This window comes from Chiloscyllium plagiosum, chromosome 1 (assembly GCF_004010195.1).
Source record: "Chiloscyllium plagiosum isolate BGI_BamShark_2017 chromosome 1, ASM401019v2, whole genome shotgun sequence".
Taxonomy (NCBI): Eukaryota; Metazoa; Chordata; class Chondrichthyes; order Orectolobiformes; family Hemiscylliidae; genus Chiloscyllium; species Chiloscyllium plagiosum.
Genome location: NC_057710.1, coordinates 136,210,911 through 136,235,204, shown reverse-complemented (window position 1 = coordinate 136,235,204; position 24,294 = coordinate 136,210,911). Strand labels below are relative to the sequence as shown.

The 24,294-nt window shown below is 41.2% G+C and overlaps 1 protein-coding gene across 1 annotated transcript in view; it reads right to left on the bottom strand.

Moving 5' to 3' along the window:
- The window catches only part of elovl6 (ELOVL fatty acid elongase 6), a 112,287-nt gene that overhangs the window by 9,725 nt on the left and 78,268 nt on the right, over positions 1-24,294 (bottom strand). The window contains exon 3 of the mRNA XM_043697776.1: positions 5,969-6,120. Coding sequence (XP_043553711.1) covers positions 5,969-6,120 — 152 coding nt within the window. The remainder of the gene's footprint in view (positions 1-5,968; positions 6,121-24,294) is intronic.

Sequence of the window (24,294 nt, the reverse complement as noted above, 5' to 3'; positions counted from 1 at the left end):
GTGCTGGAAATGTGTTGCTGGAAAAGCGCAGCAGGTCAGGCAGCATCCAGGGAACAGGAGAATTGACGTTTCGGGCATAAGCCCTTCTTCTGGAATGAGGACAGTTTGTCCAGCAGGCTAAGATAAAAGGTAGGGAGGAGGGACTTGGGGGAGGGGCGTTGGAAATGTGATAGGTGGAAAGAGGTCAAGGTGAGGGTGATAGGCCAGACTGGGGTGGGGGCAGAGAGGTGGGGAAGAAGATTGCAGGTTAGGAAGGCGGTGCTGAGTTCGATGGATTTGACTGAGACAAGGTATTTCCCCTCCCCCCACCTTGTCTCAGTCAAATCCATCGAACTCAGCACCGCCTTCCTAACCTGCAATCTTCTTCCCGACCTCTCCGCCCCCACTCCCGTCTGACCTATCACCCTCACCTTGACCTCTTTCCACCTATCACATTTCCGACGCCCCTCCCCCAAGTCCCTCCTCCCTACCTTTTATCTTAGCCTGCTGGACAAACTTTCCTCATTCCTGAAGAAGGGCTTATGCCCGAAACGTCGATTCTCCTGTTCCCTGGATGATGCCTGACCTGCTGCGCTTTTCCAGTAACACATTTTCAGCTCTGATCTCCAGCATCTGCAGACCTCACTTTCTTCTCATTTATTACAGGCAAGATAAAGTGTGTTGCGAGTAGGAAATTTTACTTCCATAATATTAACTGGAGTAGTAATAGAATGAAAGGTTTGAGAAAGTGGAATTCTTATAACGCATCTCGGAGAGTTTTTGTTTAAGTCAGCATGCAGAAGGCCCTGCAAGGGATGGGATGTCCTGGACTTAAACCACTTTCTTTACTTATATCAGTGGAAGAGTAGTTTGCAGACAGCCATCATAATTCCATTAGATTCAAAATTGTTATGGAAAAAGACAAGGCTGGGCCTGAAATCAAAGATCTAAATTGAAAAAGGACAGATTTTAATAAGATCAGATATAATTCGGCCAAAGTGAAATGGGAATGCAGACTTTTAGGTAAACCTGTGTCATAGCAGAGTGGGATTGCATTCAAGAAGTAAACAGGGAGAGTACGGAGTCAACATACTTTAATAAGACAAAAGATAGATCAACAAATCCTGTAAATCTCCTGTGTGGAGATCAAGGGATACATGGAATTGTACAAGGAGAGTAAGGCTGGCCAATGGCACCTTCCAAGGGCTCAAAATATCAGAAATTGCTAGGAGTACAGAATATGCAAGGGGAAACTTAAAAAGGAAATCAGAAGAGCAAAAAGGGGCAGGAAAGAATAATGGTAGGTAAAATAACAGAAAACAATGAGTTTTCTTTTCCCAAGTACATTAGGATAAAAAAGATATCTAGGGACAGAGTAGAGTTCATTAAGGATCACAGTTCTAATTTGTGTGTGGAGCCAGATGAAATAGCAGGGTTGTTCACAATAAATTTCAATTCCTCCCTGGACACAGGAGAGGTGCCAGAGCGCAGCACAACCAATGTGGTACCATAATTCAAGAAGGTAGCAACAGATAAACCAGCAAACTACAGGCCAGTTAGTCCAAACTCGCTATTGAGGAAACTATTAGAAATAATTTGAAAGGACAGAATGAATCTGCAGTTGGAGAAGCAAGGATTAACCAAGAATAGTCAGCATGGTTTTGTTAAGGGTAGGTCACATCTGACTAATTTGATTGAATTTTTTGGATAGGTAACAGGGCATTGAGATGAGGGCAGTGCATTCAATGTAGTCTACTTGGACATCTCCGCATGGGAGAAGTAACAAAAGTAAAAGCCCATGGAATCAAAGGAAATATGGCAAATTAGATACAGGATTGACTGAGTAATAGATAGCAGAGGCCAACAGTTTTTATAACTTGAAGCCTGTGTCCAGGGAGCTCCCCACTAGGGAGCAGTATTGGGGCTCTTGCTGCTTGTGGTATACATAAGCAATTTGTACTTGAGTGTAGGAGAGTGATCAGCATGTTTGCAAATGAAACCAAAAAATTGGTGGGGTGATAAATAGTAATGAGGATGGCAGGTCAGGTGGACTGATCGGTGACAAATTGAAATAAATCCAAGTGTGAGTCGATGCACTTGAGCAGGAAAAACAAGGCAAGGGAATACATAGAGTCAGAGATGTCCCGCAGTCCAAAGATGTGCAATTCAGGTGGATTGCCCACGCTAAATTGCCCATAGTGATAGGTGCACGAGTAGGGAATGGGTCTTTGGAGGTTCGGTGTGGACTTGTTGGGCCAAAGAGCTCGTTTCCATACTGTAGGGAATCTAATCTAATCTAAACATAACCGAATTGTGGTCACCATCATTAAAGTGCTCACCTACCAAATCTAACACCTGGCCAGGTACATGACTCAGTACCAAATCTAATGTGGCTTGCCCCTTGTTGGCCTGTCTACATAATGTGTCAGATAACCTTCCTGCACACAATGGACAAAAACTGACCCATCTAAAATACTTGAACTATAGTATTCCCAGTCAATATTTGAGAAGTTGAAGTCCCTCATAACAACTACCCTGTTACTCTCACTCCATATGGAGGATTACCTTTGCTAATCTATCCTCTACATCCCTGGAACTTCTTGGAGGCCTATAGAAAACAGGGCCAACAGGGTAACCTCTCCTTTCCTGTTTCTAATCTCAGCCCATACCACCTCAGTAGACGAGTCCTCAAACGTCCTTTCTGCAACCGTAATACTTGACTAACAGTGCCACACCACCCCCTCTTTTACCTTTTTCTCTGTTCTTACTGAAACATCTAAATGCCAGAACCTGCAATAACCATTCTTGCTCCTGCTCTACTCATGTCTCTGGCCACAACATTGAAATTCCAGGTACCAACCCATGCTGCAAGTTTGCCCACCTTATTCTTGATGCTCCTGCGTTGAAGTAAACACACTTCAAACCAACTTCTTGCTTGCCGGTTCCTTCTTACAATCTTGAAATCTTACTTCTGACTTCACTACTCTCAACCTCCCATATACTCGAACTACAATTTTGGTTCCCATCTCCGTGCTGAATGAGTTTAAATCCACCCAAAGTACATTAGAAAATTTCCTCACCAGAATATTGGTAGACCTCTGGTTCAGGTAAAGACCATCCTGTTTGTAGAGATCCCATCTACCCCAGAAAGAGACCCAGTTATCCAGGAATCCAAAGCCCTCCCTCCTGCACCATCCCTGTAGCCATATGTTCAACTCTTCTCTTCCCCTATTTTTCGCCTCGCGAACACGTGTCATGGAAATAAACCTTGGAGACAATAACTCTTTGTTCTAGCTCTAAGCTTCCACCTAGCTCCCTGAATTTCTAGCTTAAGCAGGAAGAGAGATGAGAATTTATGTCATTGGTGCCTATGTGGATCATAACTTGAGGCTGCACCCCCTCCCCCGTAAGGATCCTGAAAACATGATCTGAGACATGATGAACCATGGCACCTGGGAGGCAACCATGCCAACTGTCAGTCTCTCTCGTTCCCACAGAACCTCCTATCTGTCCCCATAACTATGGAGTCCCCAATCACTAATGCTCTGTTGTTCTTCCCCCTTCCCTTCTGAGCAACAGGGACAGACTCGGTGCCAGAGACCTGTGCCCCATTGCTTACCGCTGGTAAGTCGTCCCTTCCCAACAGTATCCAAAACAGCATACTTGTTGTTCAGGGGAACGGCCACTGCCTGCAGGTTCCCTTTCTGTCCTCTGACGGTAACCCATCTACCTTCTTCTTTTATCCAAAGTGTGACTATCTCCCTGTAACTCTTCTCAATAGCCCTCTCCATCTCCTGAATGATCCAAAGTTCATCCAGCTCCAGTTCCCTAACGCAGTTTTTGAGGAGCTGGAATTGGGCGCAGTTCCCACAGATGCAGTCAGCAGGGACATTACTGGTGACCCTTACCTCCCACATTCTGCAGGAGGAACATTCAACAGCCCTAACCGCCATTCCCACTATTCTAAATTCCCAACGAGATTACTGAAAAACTTTTTTAAAAAATAAAGAAACTAGTCACCTTACTAATCGGCGCACAGAACCTTTTTTTTGGTGATAAAGTGTTCAGTCAGATTTTAAACCTTTGTATAGATTGGCCCAAACAAATAAATAGTAAATATGCTATTACCCATTCAACAAATTATTTTACTTCCATAGGTTCACCCTTTGCAAAACCCTTCTTCCACCAAGCATAGAATCCTTATAGTGCGGAAGCAAGCCATTTGGCCCATTGAGTCCACACTGGCCCTCTGAAGAGCATCCCACCTTGATCCACTCCTTAACATATCCCTGTAACCCCGCATTTCCTATGGCTAATGCAACTAGCCTCCACATCCCTGGACACTATGGGAAATTTAGCATGGCCAATCCACCTAACCTGCACATTTTCCAAATGTGGGAGGAAACCGGACCACCTGAAGGTAAACCATGCAGATAGTCACCCAAAGGTGGAATCAAACCTGGGTCCCTGGCATTGAGAGGTACCACTGCTGACCACTGAGCCACTGTGCTGTGCCAGTTTCAGAGCAATGTCTTGAAGGCTAAGCATAATCATAGACATCCACTGCCTCTATTCACACCCTCCATAACTGTAAAGACTGAAATCAGGCAACATTGGCTGAGTAAAATGGCCATCATGGAGGAAAAATAATCTTTGACCTAGACAGAGTTCCAGGTCTGGTCAAGGAAACAATTCACAGAGAAAAATATCGGATTGATGGTAATATCATTCCCATCTCCTGTTCATTCAAGAGTGTTTGCCAGCTTCTCCCATCCTTCTGGCACTGTCTTATACCTACTTGTTGTTCTCTTCTCTCAATTCCCCCTCACGAGTTTCTTCCTCCACCAATCTGGTGCCTTTATCCTCCACCCCTTGCCCCAACTCTCACCTGCCCTCTAATTTTGCTTTACTTGTAAGCTATATAAGATCCTCATTTCCCACGTGCAATACCAGTGCAAAGTGACTAATAAATGAGTAAATTCAGAATGATTCACAATCATTATGTTTCAATTCAAACTGATTTTTTTTTCCCTGCGAACAGTGGTACAAGAATTTCCTCACTAGAAATGTTTCTGAATTGCTTATTTAAGTGTCATAAAATTACTCTATATTATGAGAAATCGGAGTCTGATATGCGGGAGGGATCCACCTATGATGCATCCACCTATGACCTGTCCGATGCCTACAGTCCCACAACAAGCGCCAGAAGGGATACATAGCAATCATGAATTAGGGTGTGGGATCTTGATCTTGCATTGCATCAAGGATATTATTTTTGAAGCAATTTAAATCACTGCTTCAAAGTGTAAACTTTTATCAACCAGTTTTCTTATGCTACAAGAATTTTTTTTTGGCAATCTAATTAACAGCCTGGTGATCGAAGTATGGCAAAGCAGATAGAAGTTTTAAAATTTCAACATAAATTGCTTACAGCACTCAACAGGACTAGAAAATACTAGGCTGAGATAGTTTGAGCAGTCGCATTAATACAATAAATGATGTAGCAAACTTGATGTAGTATGCAATGGCTAACATCCAGAATCTGGATTAAAATTAAATAATCGAGGAGAAAGTGAGGACTGCAGATGCTGGAGATCAGAGCTGAAAATGTGTTGCTGGAAAAGCGCAGCAGGTCAGGCAGCATCCAAGGAGGAGAATCGACATTTCAGACCCTTCCTGAAGAAGGGCTCATGCTCGAAACGTCGATTCTCCTTCTCCTTGGATGCTGCCTGACCTGCTGCGCTTTTCCACCAACACATTTTCAGCTAAAATTAAATAATGTCCATTTTGGCTGACCCATAATAAGTTCTTTTCTTCGTTGTTTTAATTTTTTTATGATCAATGCAAGAGTGTCTTGAATACATCAAGATCATGGAATAATTTTAAACTTGTTCACGAGTCGGTGATAATATTTTCGTAAGGTAAGAGTTTCTCCATATAAATATTGTAAAACATTTAGCAAAAGCATAAAACTGTTTTCCATACTTACCTAGCTCAGGTGCCTTGCTCAACACAAATGCATATGCCCAGAATTTGCTGATCGGTCCATTGTAGAAGCCTTGGTCACATACCGATTGCTTCAAGCCACTGGTTGTCAGGATATATACCATATATGCTCCAGTACGGACAGCACCAATAATACTTCGAGGAAAGAAAGGACAATAAAAAGATATGGCATAATATTACTATAATGACGATATTTATGTAAAGCAACCATATTTTTCCTCAAATTATGCAAATCACTCTTCATCAACATTACAAGAGGAGAAAAATTATGCAGTTATATTTTACAGTTTTGCATAATAAAACTGTATTTTCACTTTGGTTGGTCTTGTGCAAAATGTTTTCCACAAAATATGAAATTAAGCAAGAGGCAATAATGCACACCAATTAGCTTCCTTGAATGAAGATACGTTGAAATCTGGCTATCACATTTGAAATTCACACACTCAAGATGGATTGCTCAAAAGTCAACTCATTCATGTGACCTTTATTTCAATTTTCTATTCTTGCAGGTTCTGATAATAAGGTTTTTCTACATATTTTTCTGGATATCTGAAAACATCTTTATACTTTCAAAATACAAGTCAAAACTTGCTGTTTCTGGAATCCAAATGCTCACTAATAATGTGATTGATTGATTCTTTAAAATTCTTGATTCTTGAAATTCTATGATGTGTTAATCTGCAGTAAAATGTCCAGATTTTTGCTTTATGTTTCAAAATAAATTTCATTCAAATAAAGTTCATTCATTTCATTATGAATGTCAAACAGTAACACATGCAATCACATTTATGACTAGCATTTGAACACCAAAGGAACAAAATATCTTGGTGTTTGATGCACTTTGCTCAACAACTCAGAACAATTTGTTCAGAAAATTGCCAGCTTTATAGGTCCTGTGCTACCAAACATGCCCCATTGTTGGGTGACATCAAATACAAGTTTTCAGCCTCCTGGTTTTTACACCTGGAATGCTCCGATGTGAGAAAAGTTCCGCAGACTGAAATCCAAAATAAATTTTCACGAAGGAAACTGATGCTCGCCAATCATACATGAATGGTTCTCACACTCGTTATCTATTTCTTTCCAAATGGAATAAACAAACCCAATATCTAAACCTAAACAGTGTATAACACGCATACAAAAGTATTGCGTACAATGATCATTTTAACAACCATAAGGAACTACTAAATAGTTACAGATGTCAATGCATAAGTGTGCCAACATTGTATAGAATGATATATTTGAATATTTAAGAAGTTTCTCTTTTAAACAAGAGTGAACTCACCTCACAACCATCACCATGACTTGGAACTGTGGGTCTACCTGGCAATCCTCATGCTGCCTCAGCACTCTCCCTCGTGTACTTTTGTCATACATGACGCAGCCATAACACTTATACTATCCTGTAAAAATGGAAAGGCTGCACTCTGCTCCTGTGGCATCAATCCCCAACTTGAAACAAACCTGTATCCGACTTTTATTCAATGACTGCATGGCCTCAGCAGCAGTCGACAGTGTTGAGGGACTGGAACTGGTCAGTACCTGTGGAAGCTTTTTGGAGGAAGGCTGACCTTTGTGAGGCAAAGGCTTCAGAGAGAAATACAGATGAAGGATTCCGTAACCAATTTGTGAACCATCTGCTCATTGAAGGTAAATATTCTACTGTCCTATTTTAGTCTCAAGTTATTTTAATATTTGTAAAGACCTGATGCCATGGGAATAAAGAAGCCTACTTCACGATCATTGCACTCCCATGTGCTTAAATCTCATGTTACATCCTGGACCCATAGAAAGCCTCCATGAACTTTGGGTTCAAGAACTATGGCGTTGAGTGCCTAGTCTGCAGCACCACACCTCACCACCATCCCATCAGAGTTACAGATTGGCACAGACTTCATTGTAAGTGACTTCATTGTAAGTCAATTCATTCATGTGACCTTTATTTGACTTTAATATTCTTACAGGTTCTAATAGTAAGGTTTTTCTATGCATGTTTCTGGACATCCGAGAACATTTTTTATAGTCCCTAAATATAAGTCAAAATTTGCTGTTCCTCGAGTCCAAATGCTCAATAAAAATATGGCAAACCTCACAGATTCTTGAAATTCTATATGATGTTATATTGATCCTTCTTCAGAAGTGATTGTAGTTTGGAAAAGGTTGGCATATATTAAGATGGAATGGGATGGGATGATGGGGAGGGGTGTGGGAAAACAATAGATGGATAAGGAACAGACAGAAAACCAGTTGAGCAGACAAAGGAATGGTAAAACTTGGAAGAATTAATAGACACCTAATAGGGACCATTAATGGGTTGTTTGTGGTAGCAACCCATATGATGACAAGGCCTGGTGAATGGTGGTTCAGATAAAGGACATGGCAGAAGGGGCTCAGGCCCTAAAATTATTGAACTCTATACAGTCCAGAAGGTTGCAGGGCCCCCAGGCAGAAAATGACAGTTTTCTTCCAGCTTACACTGAAGCACTGTAATAAGCCAGAGAGAAAAACATTGGTCAGGGACCACGGTGGTGTGTTGAATAGCAAGCAACAGGAAGCTCAGGGTCATTTTAGCAGACACAACATTGGTATTCTGCAAAGCAGTCTACACTTCATCTCCCCAATGTAGAAGAAACTTTATTGTCATCAAATACAGAAGACTCGATTGAGTGAAGTGCAAGTAATTTGTTGCTTCACCTGAATGTTGTGTCAAAGGCTGTGGATAGTGAGGTTGGGGGGTGGGGAGAAGGTAGAGGAGTAAACACACAGGCATTACATAGGAAGTTGCAACGGGGATGTATTCGATATAAGAGGAGTGGACTAAAGTTTCTCAGAAGGAACAGTCCCTGCAGAAGGCTGACAAGGGAGGGAGGGAATGCCACCTAGTGGTGGCATTCCGTTAGAGGTGACAAAAATGACAAGTAATGATCCTCTGGAGGTGGGTGCTGGTGGAAAGATAGGTGAGGATGAGGTGGACCCTCTCGCTGTTTTGGGAGGAAAGAGATGGAGTGAGGGCTGAAGTGCAGGAGATGAGATGGACATGGCTGAGGACCCTGTTGACCACAGTAGTGGGGAAATCCTCAGTTGAGGTGGTGGTGAACATTCTGGAGACACCCTTGAAGTTAGCATTATTAGAACAGATGCAATAGAGAACTGGGAGAATGGAATAGAGGTAACTGTGGGAGTCAGTGTGATTTTTTTAGTGGATATCGGTGTCCAGTCTATCCCCAGAAATGGGAACAGAGATGTCAAGGAAGGAGAGGGAGGAGTCAGAAATGGGCCAGGTAAAGGTGTGAGCAGGGTGGAAATTGGAAGCGAAATGGATGGATTTTTCCAATTCTAAATGAGCAAGGGAAGCAGCACTGATGATGTCGTTGACATATACAGAAGAAATCGGGGGGTGTGTGTGGGGGGAGAGGAGAGAAGAGGTGGGGAGGAGAAGAGGTGGGGAGGAAGAGGGCAAGAAAAGTTCCATGTACCCCACAATGAGACAGGCATAACTGCATAACCCATGCAGGTACCTACAGCCACTTCTTTGATCTGAAGAAAGTGAGAGGGGTTAAAGGAGAATTTGTTCAAAGTGAGGATGAGCTTGGTCAGGCAGAGGAGAGTGGTGGAGGATAGGGATGGTTCAGGCCTTTTTTTTAAAACAGGAAAAAGGAAAGAGTCCTGAGACCATCCTGATGAGGGATGGACATGTAAAGAAATTGCACATCAGTGGTAAAGAGGAGTCGGCTGGAGCCCACAAACTGGAAATTCTGAAAGTTATGTAAAGCAGGCAGAAAAATTGCAGATAGAATTGGGGACTGGACAAGCTGTCGAAAAAAAGAAATGAGTCGAGGTAGGAAGAGATGAGGTCTGTGGGGCAGGATCAGGCAGAAACAATGGGTCTGCCCAGACAGTCCTGCTTGTGAATTTTGAAGAGTAGGTAGAAGCGAGCTATATAGGGTTAGGGTTGAGGGTTCTAAGAGCTTCTACTTGTTGGAACAGGCTCAAGGGGCTGAATGGCCTACTCCTGCTCTTGCATTCAATGCATCATCTTAACCAGTTAGTTTGCTTTCATTTGTTTTGATAGCACCATCCTGATGAAAACACAAAATCAAACTGTATCACAATAACTGGCAAAATATTAATCAATAAATTCATATCTAGTCCCATGAGGCTTCTGTAAAAACAAAGTGGGTTTTGTATGTATAGCCAAGATAATTAAATATAAAACAGAAACACAATCCTTTCCTTTATGGAAGACTTTAGTCTAGTTGCATCTCAAATATGGTGTCCAGATTCATGAGAAGCTCTCCAAACAGTCAGTCAGTCAGTCTGCACAACTGACAACTAAGAGGCATTAAACTAGGTGTCAGAGTAGGCTTTGAGTGTTAGGGAGTTATACTTTGAGATGATGATGTGTGTACATCACGATGGGATGAGACTAGCCTGATGGACCAGTTGTCCTTTCCTGATGTTTTTGGGTATCTATTAATTATCCCCAGTAGCAACAATGCTAACAGCATTGTGCAATTTTCCTATCAACATGGCTGCAGAATTTATTCTGGATCTTCTGATCCAGCCTATGAAAGAAACGTGCAGTGCAGAGTCCCCCAGGGAACATAATCAAAAGTGTGAAGAGGACTATTTAGTTGGACATTTTAAAGTGAAGATTTGTGCGGTCATTACAGTTGGATGTTGTGGTAAAATTAAGTGATTGGGGTATAGTCAGGTTCAGGTCAGGATACAGCATCAGCTATGGAGTTACCTGGACTTTATTTTGGGGCAAATATCCAGGTACAGTAGAACAGTCCAAAAACTCTGTTTCTTGAGCAGCCATTCACAGAGGATCCCAGGTAGCTGATGAATTACACATCAGAGGTTTAAACTTCCAGGCAATGTCCAACTGCATCTGTGCATTGGAGATCTGCAAGGTCTCTGATGCACACAGACATGCATCTTCAGTTGCATTTGTGATCACTGACATTTGGACCTATATGTACCTATAACACCTCACCCCCACCCCAAAATATTGTATAATGTGTTTGGTTTATAAAGGATCCATGGAAACCCAGGAGGCACGCTGCAGACATTTTGGTTGAAACCCCATTCCCCCATATTGCATAACAGTCACCAAGAACAATAGCAACCTCTGCCTGCAAATCTGTGAGATACTAAAGAGAAACAGGAACTGTATTATAAATAAAGCTTGTCCATTGCGAAGCGGACACTGAGTCAATAAACCTGACCCAAATGTCAAGCCATACTCTTATTTTTAGAGGAGTATCTCAAAACTATAGGATGAGAGAAACTGATGGTTTAAGTGATGGTCTAAACTATTTATTGCGTTGTAGTGCCTGCTAATGTAAGCAATGCAGATTCTAGCTAAAGTGTTCATAACAGCAAAATAAACTGCTTACCCCAGCAGTCTGTTTTGAGAGACTCATCAGCTGGGATTCTAGAAGCAAGGTAACAGCATATTACTGTACAGTGGTATTCTTACAATATAGCATATTTACAAATATAAATTGGTGGTACTTAATAATAATACTTGGTCATTTTCACATACGTAGAATTTATCACAACCAATTAGACATTGATGGCCAAGTAATCAACAAATGTATTATTTACAGCACTTGATTTTAAGGTTTGAAACATTTGGATTTGCTTGTGCATGTTTCATCTGCCACACAAGTTTTCTAAGTCATCAGATTATTTATTATTAATTTGAATTATAAGTTTGAATCCTAATACAGCATACAAATAAGTTTTTTAAAATTTTCAGGCAAAATACAAGAACAGTTAACAGGAAGAAAACAGCTTTGATAAATAAACTAACATGCAAATGAAAGGTTGACAAGACATGAGAAAGCATTTTCCATTACATTCCTTCGCTCATTTTGACAAAGATAATGATTCATTTTGAAACAGATTTACTGCGTCTCAAAAACCTGATTCAATGGAGTACAAACTACACTGATTTTTATAAAACGTTGAACCGTGATGGAACTCCTAGTCTGGATTCTGAAGTACATGCCAATTTGCTTCATTTCAGATCAAACTTTGTCGTCTTAACAACAAACACATGTACCTAAATACCTGACAGGCAACAAATACACATTCTGAAGGGCTAAATAATAGACACAAACAGGCACACATGCCAGTAAAATCTATTTGTTCAGATTGGTGTATTTGTTTAAAAAAATGAATCAAGGTAACAGCTAAATTTGAAATAGCAAAAGATTAATGATGTTTTCATTTCCTTTAATAAAAGTGGTTCAATATAGATGGACATGGAAAATCAAAACACCAAGAACAAAAGTACAGATAAGTGACTCCAATCGCAAAGACGTGGATCGTTTAGGAAAAGAAAATAACTAGACTACAGTTTCATTAGTTCTAAGAAAATGGAAATGATTCCATACACATCTCTGCATTTCAAAAGGAATGTCAAACATAATGGTTAGGATGGAAAGTTAGAGTGTTTTTTTAAAATATACTTTCATGGGATTTATTGCTTATCTTTAACTACCTTTGAATTGAGTGGCTTGCTAGGCCATTCTAGAGGGCAATTAAGAATCAACAATATGATTGTAGATTTTGGGTCACATATCCAAAGCTGCTAAAGGTGGTGGTTTTTACATACTAATATTTTAGCTCGGTTCCAGTTACTACTAATTTGAAGCTGTAGCTTGAACCAGTGACCCCAGTACAATAGCCTGGGCCTCGGGATTACTCGTCAAGTAACATCACCACTATGCCATCATCGCCCTGGTACTCCACTAATAAGATGAATGAGAAATCATCATACAAAACATGATGTGGAGGTACCGGTGTTGGACTGGGGTGGACAAGGTCAGAAATTACACGACATCAGGTTATAGTCCAACAAGTTTATTTAAAATCACAAGCTTTGAAGCACTGCTCCTTTGTCAATGAAGTGATGCCTGCGTCAATATGCACACTATGTCAAAAGATTAATTGGCTGGTGACCAAATCTTTTGCCCACTTATTATTAACAAATCATTTATTGCTTTGCAACTTCTAAGCTTGCACATTGCAGAGGGCTCAACTTGTACAGAGGATTATAAAATCCTAAGGAAACACAATTCATAATCAATGAGATTTCAGTAGTAGTAATTGTTGGTACTTGACCAACCAGGCATACCATTTGAAAATAATATTTCAGTAGCTCAAATGAAGAATTACAAGTTAAGTCTTATTTCTTGGGTCACAAGACTGAGGAAGAGAATGGAGGTTGTGGCGAGCATTAAACTTTAGAATGCTGACAGGAGTAAGATTTTGATTAATACACTCAGTTTCATGAAGACAAAAGGAATTTGTACGTGCATGATACCTTTTCCACTAAAAAAAGCCATAACATAGCCAATCGCTGCTGAATTCCCATTGCAACACCTTGGTCAATATTATAATTCCTCTGCCTGGTCTGAGAATTGAGACTGACACTTAACTATCACAATCTCCATGGCAATGATGGCTCAAACAATCAGCATCCTCTTATTCTGCACTAAATGGCATCCATTTTTCAAGTGTGTTTCTTGTGTCCTAGTTTTAATGAGTAGAGACAAAATAATTCAACTTCTTCCATTGTTTTAAGTTTAATTTCTGTACTATCAAACAAATTTTTGCATAAAAATAACAATCAAAACAAGCCATTTAGCCCAGTTTATAGTGAAGTTTATCTTTCACAAAACAGTAGTTCTAATGTAACAGAGTCATAGAACATAGAACAGTACAGCACAGAACAGGCCCTTCGACCCACAATGTTGTGCCGAACATTTGTCCTAGCTTAAGCACCCATCCATGTACCTATCCAATTGCCGTTAAAGGTCGCCAATGATTCTGACTCTGCCACTCTCACAGGCAACGCATTTCATGCCCCACCACACTCTGGGTAAAGAACCTACCCCTGACATCCCCTCTATACCTTCCACCCTTCACCTTAAATTTATGTCCCCTTGTAACACTGTTGTACCCGGGGAAAAGGTTTCTGACTGTCTATCTATTCCTCTGATCATCTTATAAACCTCTATCAAGTCACCCCTCATCGTTCGCCTAGCACTCTCAATCTATCCTCGTACGACCTATTCTCCATTCCAGGCAACATCCTGGTAAATCTTCTCTGCACCCTCTCCAAAGCTTCCACATCTTTCCTAAAGTGAAGCGACCAGAACTGCACACAGTACTCAAAATGTGGCCTAACCAAAGTCCTGTACAGCTGCAACACCACTTCACGACTCTTGAATTCAATCCATCTGCTAATGAATGCTAATACACCATAGGCCTTCTTACAAGCTCTATCCACCTGAATGGCAACTTTCAAAGATCTCACAACTCCACCAATCTTCGTATCATCTGCAAATTTACTGACCCACCCTTCAACTCCCTCTTTCATGGAGATGAACACCCTGAAACAGACCCTTCAGTCCAACTCGTCCAAGCCAACCAGATATTCTAAATTAATCTAGTCCCACTTGGTAGCACTTGACACATATCCTTCTAAATGATTCCTATTAGTTTACACACCCTTTTAAATATTGTAATTGTACCCGACTCCATTTCCTCTGGCAGCTCATTCCACACACTTACCACCCTCTGCGTGGAAAAGTTGCCCCTAGGGTCCCTCTTTAATCTTATCCCTCTCACCTTAAATCTATGTCCTCTAGTTTTGGACTTCCCTACTCTGGGGAAAAGACCTTGGCTGTTCACACTAGCCATGCCCCTCATGATTTTATAAACCTCTATAAAGGTCACCTCTCAGCCTTCAGTGCTCCAAGGCGAACAGCCCTAGCCTATCAGCCTGTCCATATCGCTCAAGCTCTCCAATTCTGGCAACATCCTTGAAATGGTTCAGAAAAGATTTACAAGTTTCACAACTTCTTTCCTATAGCAGGGAGACCAGAATTGCATGCAGTATTACTAAAGTAATCGAACCAATATCCTGCACAGTCACAACATGACCTTCAAAGTCCTATACTCAATCTAGAACTATTAGTTCTAATGGTGGTAAAAGGGGAATTTTATTTATATTTGGATGAGAGGTGGGCATCACTGGCATGGTCAACATTTTTTCTTAGATTCCCTACAGTGTGAAAACAGGCTCTTCAGCCCAACAAGTCCACACTGACCCTCCAAAGAGCAACCGTCCCAGACCTATTCCCCTACATTTACCCCTGACTAATGCACCTAACACTACATGTAACTTAGCATGGTCAGTTCACCTAATCTGCACATCTTTGGACTGTGGGAGGAAACTGGAGCACCAGGAGGAAACCCACACAGACACGGAGAGAATGTGCAAACTCCACACAGACAGTTGCCTGAGGTGGGAACTGAACCTAGGTCCCTGACGCTGAGGCAGCAGTGCTAACCACTGACCAACCATGTGGCATTTCCTAATCACTGTTAATGTAGTGGTTTGCTTGGAGAGTCAATGGTATTGCTGTAGGTCTAGAGTCACACGTAGATCAAATCAGGTAAGGATAGCAGATTTCCTTCTCAAAAAAATAGGGCATTGTTGAACCAGATAGGCTTTTTTGCCAATTTTAATTTCATTGTCACCATTAATGGGACTGGTTTTCAATTCTATAGTTTATTCATTGAATATAAATTCCACCAGCATTATGGTGGGACTAAAAGAGCGCTAGGTAAGGACCATGCCTTTCTACTTTTGCGGTTTGAAAAACTTGGGACTGAAATGATAAAGAACTATTATTTTAAAAACAACGTGCTTAAAAGAGTGACTGCAGTTTTGAAAACAAGTCACAAGACTCATGGCAGGCAAAACTCACTATAAACTGAAGAAAATTCTGCAATGGTCGTTGCAAGCTGTGACTCTAAAGGTTTTCAAGAAAACTAAGTTTCTGTAACTGCTCCAGAAATAACAAAGCTCATAAGAAATCGGAACACTAGGAGGCCATTGGGCTCCTCAAACCTATTCCACCATTCAGTAAGATCAAAGCTGAAATAGTAACACTGGGAAAATACAAAAACAATTTGCTTTAATGTAGCACCTTAAACTAATGTTATTTCCTTATTCCAACAGAATGGCAGTTTCTTAAAGCTAATAGTTCACTGCGTTGACTAAATGCAGAAGAGCTTTTCTTTATAACTCATGTAGTCTTGAATCTAAACAAGGAATCACACTGTCACAAGGAGTGGTGTACAGCAGAACTATTTTTTCTGGACTTCCATTGGTATAACATACCATATAGTTTTCTTAGAAATATATTCTATAAATTGAGTTGTACATTAAAAAGAGATCTCCCTAGTCAAATCAGGCCTTTAAATTGGTCAGATTACTTGAAATTGACTTTTCTTATCGTTCTTTACGATTCAGACTCCAAATATTTCAAAGGAAAAAGACTTTCAGACAATAGTTCAGAAAGCCTTTCAATCTTAGGTATTGAAAAAAACCTCAAAATATAAAGGGCAGAAATTAAAAAGTTGTTCATACCAAGGTGGCTTTCCCACTAAGCCACAACTGGTCAATAATTGGAGGTGGGGTCAGAAAACTGAGGTTAGGCAAAAGCGAGGACTGCAGATGCTGGAAACCAGAGTTTAGATCAGAGTGGTGCTGAAAAAGCACAGCAGGTCAGGCAGCATCCGAGGAGCAGGAAAAATCGATGTTTCGGGCAAAAGCCCTTCATCAGGATGCTGCCTTATCCAGCACCACTCTGATCTAAACCCAGATAACTGAGGTTCCCAAGTCAGCAATTAAAGGCCACGTCCTTCCCAGCCTTGATTATGAAGTTACCATGAGTTGTTCAGGGACAGGGTGGATACCCAGGATGGAACCCTGCTCAGGCCTGAAGCGTAAAGTGGGAAACCTCCCTTTCTACATTAAAAATCCTCACAGAGCCTTGCCCCATCAAGAACTCCAGCTAACCTTTGCTCTATGATGTGATGCACACCATCAACTTTTGGAGACCAGGCTGTTACCTGAATGAGGAGCAGAAGATCCAGTGCCAAGAAATTAATGATCTTCAGTGTGTTAAATGGCTGTGGGATTACTGTGATTGCAAGATGGTGGGGTAAGAAACCTGCATTTAAAAAACCATGCCCAAATCCTTAATACCATTTATTGCCCAAAGTGGATATAGGAAATTTTCACTAACTTATCATATATCATTCATGTTGAAGGATGATAATGGAGACTTGATACAGTTACAACCAAAAGGTACTTATGAGAATGTGTATAAGGCATGAGGAGGTGCGGAAAGAGTTAAGTTTAGGGTTGCGGGACAAAGGCATGACTTCGACCAGGTAAGAACTTGCAGAAAACAATGGGGTTCTGGAGGTAGTGGTTTAATGAGGTGCAGAACATCTATTGTGTAATGCCAGGTGGCTTAATCTTTACAACTAATGCTCACTGATTGTAATCACCCAATCAATATAGATGCTACCTTATTTGGATGCTGCTCCCTGTACGTGACTATATAATTCTTTACGAACCTACTGTTCGAGAGAGGACCGAGAACCCATGTCTTTGTGTACACGGATGGTCTATCTCTCTCTCTCCCTCCAGGACTTGGAATAAAAATGAAAAAAGTAGAGCCATTCTGTGTCTCTGAGCGCTTGCTGCCAGTACTTAAGCAAGTTATTAACACACAGCATACAATGATTAAAACAATAAATATTACTAGTCTATGCAATAGGTAGAATCTGCAGGATCCTCCCATGTGGAAAAAGAAGTTCACTAGTAAATTTCTTAAATCCACAGTCCTTACTGAACACTCCAAGGTGAGTAGAAACAAGCCAGTTATCCAAAATCTCCTTCAGTAAAATCCAACTTGAAAGCAAAATTCAGTCTGACCTTCTGATTCACTCCACAGAGAAATCTGAATTCTGGCATTTCACAATGGATGTTCTTCACTTGGTTAAAACACTACCCTTGCCTACAGCACCTCATGGTTTACTGCAAGTTCTTATCTGGTCAAAGTCACACCAGCTGAACCTTTGTCCCGTAACCCTAAATGTAGCTCTTTCCCTACCTGCTCATACCTTAACACACTTTCTCACTGAGAAAAATATCTCCAAACAAATCTGTAGTCTCAGATCACGGTCAACCACTGCTCAAGATGAGGCTGTTTTATGCTCACCTCACACACACCACACAGCCTGTATGCTTTGTTCTGACTATGAAGGAAGACTGGAGTAGGTTGTAGTCAAACAGCAGTCAAGGGAGACAAATAAACTCGAGGCTTCAGGCAATTGCTGTTCTTTATTTACATGGAATTTGTCACAAGTTATTGCCAAGAATGTTTCAATTTGCTGCAACTATGATTAGTGCTTTACAGTTCTGCTGCACTCTTGCATGGCAGAATGCCCTTTTTTTTTATTAGATTACTTACAGTATGGAAACAGGCCCTTTGGCCCAACAAGTCCACACTGACCCTACGAAGAGCAATTCCCCTACGAACACTACAGGCAATTTAGCATGGCCAATTCACTTAACTTGCACATTTTTGGACTGTGGGAGGGAACCGGAGCACCTGGAGGAAACCCATGCAGACATGGGGAGAACGTGCAAACTCCACACAGACAGTTGCCGGAGGCGGGAATGGAACCCGGGTCTCTGGCGCTACGAAACAGCAGTGCTAACCACTGTGCCGTCCATTGCTCAATAATGAATGGCGATGGTATTTGGATTTCTCAAATTACTCTGTTCCTTCATCCTTCACTGACTTATGCAGGAAACGGAGCAGCACTGTGGCTCAATGGTTAGCACTGCTGCCTCAGAGCACCAGGGACCCGGGTTTGATTCCCTCTCGGGCGACTGCCTGTGTGGAGTTTGCACATTCTCCCAGTGTCTGCATGGGTTTTCTCCAGGTGCTCCGGTTTCCTCCCTCAATCCAAACATGTGTTAGTCAGGTAAATTGCCTAAAGTGCATTAGTCAAGGGTAAATATAGGGTAGGGGAATAGGTCTGGGTGGGTTACTCTTCAGAGGGTCAATGTGGACTTGTTGGGCCGAAGGGTCAGTTTCCACACTGTAGGGAATCCAGTCTAATCTCGAAACATGATGTAACCAGTTCCTAGCAGTATGTTCTGTGAATCTGAGAAAATTATTTAGGTGATGAACATGTTATGTAAAATACTTGAAGGTCAGTGATTTTGAACATTAGATTTAAATATAAAAGCTATAAATATTTCATGAAATTAAACAAATGTTTGTGCACACATGCTGATGCACATATGGAGGTGCTTTAAGTGATTTCCATGCAAGTGGTTTATTGAAGTGTTAAATGGGACAAAATGAAAGCCGAGCTGGAATACTCTAATCAAGATGTAAAATTCCAGCTTGTACCATAACTTCTTGGGGTCATGGATCTTGAATCCATTTGATCTTTTCATAATCAAGAAGAAAACATCGAATTAGTTCCTCATGTTACTATGAGAATGCTGTAGCAAAGCTCAAAATTTCTCTTCGAGTGTTACAAATATACAGCGTGGAAATAGACTTTTCGGTCATACCCATGCACGCCGATCAGGTATCCTAAATTAATCTAGTCCCATTTGCTAGCACTGGGCCAATAACCCTCTAAACTCTTCTGTACATATACCCATCCAGGTGCCTTTTGAGTGTTAAAGCCTCCACCACTTTCTCTGGCAGCTCATTCCATTCATGCAGAGGGTGGTGTATGTAAAAGTTGCCCCTTAGGTCCCTTTTAAATCTTTCCCCTCCCATCCTAAACCTAGGTCCTCCAGTTCTGGACTGCCCCATCCTAGGGAAAAGACTTTGTTTATTTACCCTATCAATGTATCTCATGATTTTATAAACCGCTAAGGTCACCCCTCAGTCTCTGATGCTCCAGGGAAAACAGCCGCAGCCTATTCAGCTTCTCCCGATAGCTCAAACCCTGGTAACATCCTTGTAAATCTTTTCTGAACCCTTCAAGTTTCACCACATCCTTCCTACAGCAGGGAGACCAGAATTGCACACTATTCCAAAAGCGGCCTAACCAATGTCCTATACAGTCAAAATAATGACCTCCCAATTCCTGTACTCAGTGCACTGACCAATAAAGGAAAGCATACCAATCACCAACCTTTTCATCCTATCTACCTGCAACTCTACTTTCAAGGAACCTGCACTTCAGCAACATTCCCCAGGATCTTACCATAAAGTGTATACATCCTGTCCTGATTTGAGTTTTCAAAATGCATCACCTCACATTTATCTAAATTAAACTCCATCTGCCATTCTGATCAAGCTCCTGCTGTACTGAGGTAACCTTTTTCACTATCCACTACGCGCCCAATTTTGGTGTAATCTGCAAACTTCTTAACTGTACCTACAGTCACATCCAAATTATTTAAATAAATGACAGAAAGCAGGTGGACCCAGCACTGATCCTTGTCGCATACCATTGGTCACAGACTTCTAGTCCGAAAAGCAATCCTCCACTGCCACCCTCTTTTCTACCTTCGAGCCAGTTCTGTCTCCAAATGGCGAGTTCTCCCTGTATTCCACGTGATCTAACCTTGCTAACTAGTCTACCACGAGGAACCTCGCCAAATGTCCATACAGATCACATCCACATAGATCATGTCCACTGCTCTGCCCTCATCAATCTTCTTTTGTTGCTTCTTCAAAAATTCAATCAAGTTAGTGAGACCTGATTTCTCAAGCACAAAGCCACGCTGACTATCCTTAAAATCAGACCTTGCATCGTAAATCCTATCCCTCAGGGTTCCTTCCAACAACTTGCTCACCATCAATATCAGACTCACTGGTCTATAGCTCCCTAGCTTTTCCTTACCACGTTTCTTAAATAGTGGCACCACATTAGCCAACCTCCAGTCTTTCAGCACAATACCCATGACTATCGACGATACAAGCATCTCAGCAAGGGACCCGGCAATCACTTTCTTTGCTTCTCAGAGTTCTAGCGTACATTTGATCAGATCCTGGGGATTTATCCACCTTTATGCGTTTTAAGACATCCAGTACCACCACCTCTGTAATAAGGACATTTTTCAAGATGTTGCCATCGCTTGTAATGCTTTTCTTACAAAAGCAGTTTAAAAAGGTTTGCGGAGATCATTTATAACTATAAAGTCATGGAGTCCTATAACATGGAAAGAGGCTCTTTGACAGTCCATAAATATAGATTAGAGTGGTGCTGGAAAAGCACTGCAAGTCAAGCAGCATCCGAGGAGCAGGAAAATCGACGTTTCAGGCAAAAGCCCTTCATCATTCCTAATGAAGGGCTTTTGCCCGAAATGTCGATTTTCCTGCTCCTCAGCTGCTGCCTGACCTGCTGTACTTTTGCAGTATCACCCTAATCTAGACTCTGGTTTTTAGCATCTGCAGTCCTTGTTTTTACCTCTCTGAACTGTCCATGCCGACCAAAATGTCCATCCACTCTAACCCCACTTCCCTGCACTTGGCCCATATCCTTCTAAACCTTTCCTATCCATGTATCTGCCCAAATGCCTTATCAATGTTGTTAATGCACTCACCTCAACCACTTCCACTGGCAGATCATTCTATGTGCATACTACCTTCAATGTTGCCGCTCAGGTTCGTTTTATTCCTTCTCCTCTAATCCTAAACTGATGCCCTCTAGTCTCGATTCCCCAACCCTAGGAATAAGACTGAATGCATTCACCATATCCAAGCCTCTCATGACCTTATACACTTCCTTAAGATCCCCACTCAATCTCCTATGCTCGAAATAATAAAGTACAAGCTTGTCCAACCCCTCCCTATAACTCATATAGTTGAGTCCAGCAAACATCCTTGTAAATTTCTTCTGCACTCTTTCAGTTTAATACCACCCTTCCTATAGCAAAGTGACCAAAACTGAGTGCAATATTCCAAATGCAGCCACACCAAAGTCCTGTACAACTACAACATAAAGCTTCTCAACTTCTATACTCAACGCCCTGACCGATGAAGGCCAGTGTGCCAAAAGTCTTTTTCATTGCCCTGTCTACCTATGACTCCACATTCAGAGAACCATGCACCTGAACTGCAAGGTCTCTCTGTTCCATCACACAAGTTCCATTCACCATGAAACTCCTATCTTGATTTGACTTTCCAAAATGCAAGACTTTACACTCACTTTAAACTCCATTTGCCATTTCTTGGCCCACTTCCCCAGCTGATAAACACCTGCTACAATTTCTGATACCACCTATTTTGGTGTCATCTGCAAACTTTCTAATCATGTCTTGTACATTCTCATTTAAACCATTGATATAGACAACAGATAGCAATGGGCCAGCACCAATAGCCTCACGCCTCCGATTTGACAAGCAACCTTCCAGTATTACCCTCAGCTTCCTACCATCAAACCAATTGTGTATCCAAAGGAGAATGTGTATAAGGTATCAGCAGGTACAGAAAGAGTTAAGTTTTGGATTGCATGACAAAGGCTCAGCTAGCACGGCTTTGACCAGATAAGAACTTGCAGTAAACAAGGAAGTGCTGGAGGCAAAAGTAGTTGTTTAACGAGGTAAAGAACATCCACTGTATCATGTCAGTTAACAAGATGACAGGCATCTATTGTGTAATGCCAGATGGCTTAATTTTTACTGTTGATGCTCGCCGATAGTAATGGTCACCTAATCAATATAGATATTGCTGTATTCGGATGCTGTTCCCTGTAAGTGACTATATAATTCCTCAAGAATCTGTTGTTCGAGAGAAGACAAAGAACTCATGTCTCTGTGCACATGGGCAACCGTTCGCGCTCTCCGGACCCGGAAAGAAGATGAAGGCAAAGCCATACTGTGTCTCAGTGTTTGCTTCAACTGATATGGGGATAGGGAAACAGGACAGCAATTTGACAGCTCTCCCTGGATTCCACACAATCGTATTTTCCAGAGCAGCCTATGTAGAACCTGATCAAAGGCCTTACTGAAATCCATATATACTATGCCTACAGCCCTGCCTTCATCAACCTTCCTAGCCACTTCAAAGAACTCTTAAATTTGTCACGTATGATCTCCCAAGCACAAAGTCATGCTGACTACTCCTAATCAAATACTGTTTTTCCAAATGCATGTATATTTTATCTCTCAGAATCTTCTCAAGTAACTGGCTTACTGGTGTACAGTTTTTTTTCTTTGCAGCCTTTCTTGAATAAGGCACAACATTCACTACCCTCTAGTCTTCTGGGACCTCGCCGGTGGCTAATGATGATGCATAAATATCAGCTAAAGCCCCTGCAACTACTTCTCTAGCCTCTTGCAGTGTTCTTGGATATATCTGGTCAGAACCAGATTTATCCGACTTCACACCTTCTAATATGTCCAATACCTCCCTCTAAACTTGATATGGACTGTCCCCAAGACATGACCACTAACTTCTTCAAGTCTTCATATCTTTGTCCACTGTAAACACAGAGGAGAAATATTCACTGAGGACTTCACCCATCTCCTGTGGTTCTAGACATACATGTCCACTTTGGTCATTGAGGGGCCCTATTCTCTCTCCAATTATTCCTTTCCCTTTAAGAAAGAATCTCTTTGGAATCATTGGGGATATATTGTGCCAGAAGTTGCTGAAGGTTGCCTTGCAGAGTGCTCCAAGGTGTTGAAAATTTCCTTCAGCTCAAAAGATATGGACACTTGAAATTGTTTCATTATTAATTGCCACTTCAAGCAATGAGGGGAACACAGTATCTGAGACTATGGTGATCAATGGGACCAATGAACTGTCTCTTGAATCGATTAAATCAAAAAGATAGAGAAAGAAACTGAACAACGATAAAAGAAATAGGGTGAATTTGCAACAAACTAGTAAAGGAATAGAAATGAGGAGAGAAACAGATTATATTAAAAATGAGAAAAATACCTCTAATAAAAATTTTACAATATGCAAAAATGAGATTCCATTCCCCTGAGTCAGAAAGTTTGAGTGGGACTGCAGTCCTAACTCATCAGCAGTAAGCTTAAATTTACACTCATGCAGCCCACCGAGCAATTTTTTTGGAATTCACCAGGAAATCGATAGTACAATTCATATTTCCATTTTAGTAACATAAATTGACCAATAATTTGTTGTTCACACCATTCCTTTTATCTATCTGCAATTTGCTAGATTTTCTTTCATTTTCCAGTAATGAGTATTACACCTTTAGAGGCATTTGCAAGCAAATTCTAGATCAATAACTGGAAGTTAGTGATCGACAGACAACAGCTGTTAATGTCTTAAATCTTTTCAGAAAAAAAGAGAGAAAACCTGAACATAACCATAAATAAGCTAGCATAATGATTGATACTTCAATGGCAAGGACCTGGGAATTTATACAATGTAGGAACAGTAGGGAGACCATGGGAGCACTGTCCACCAA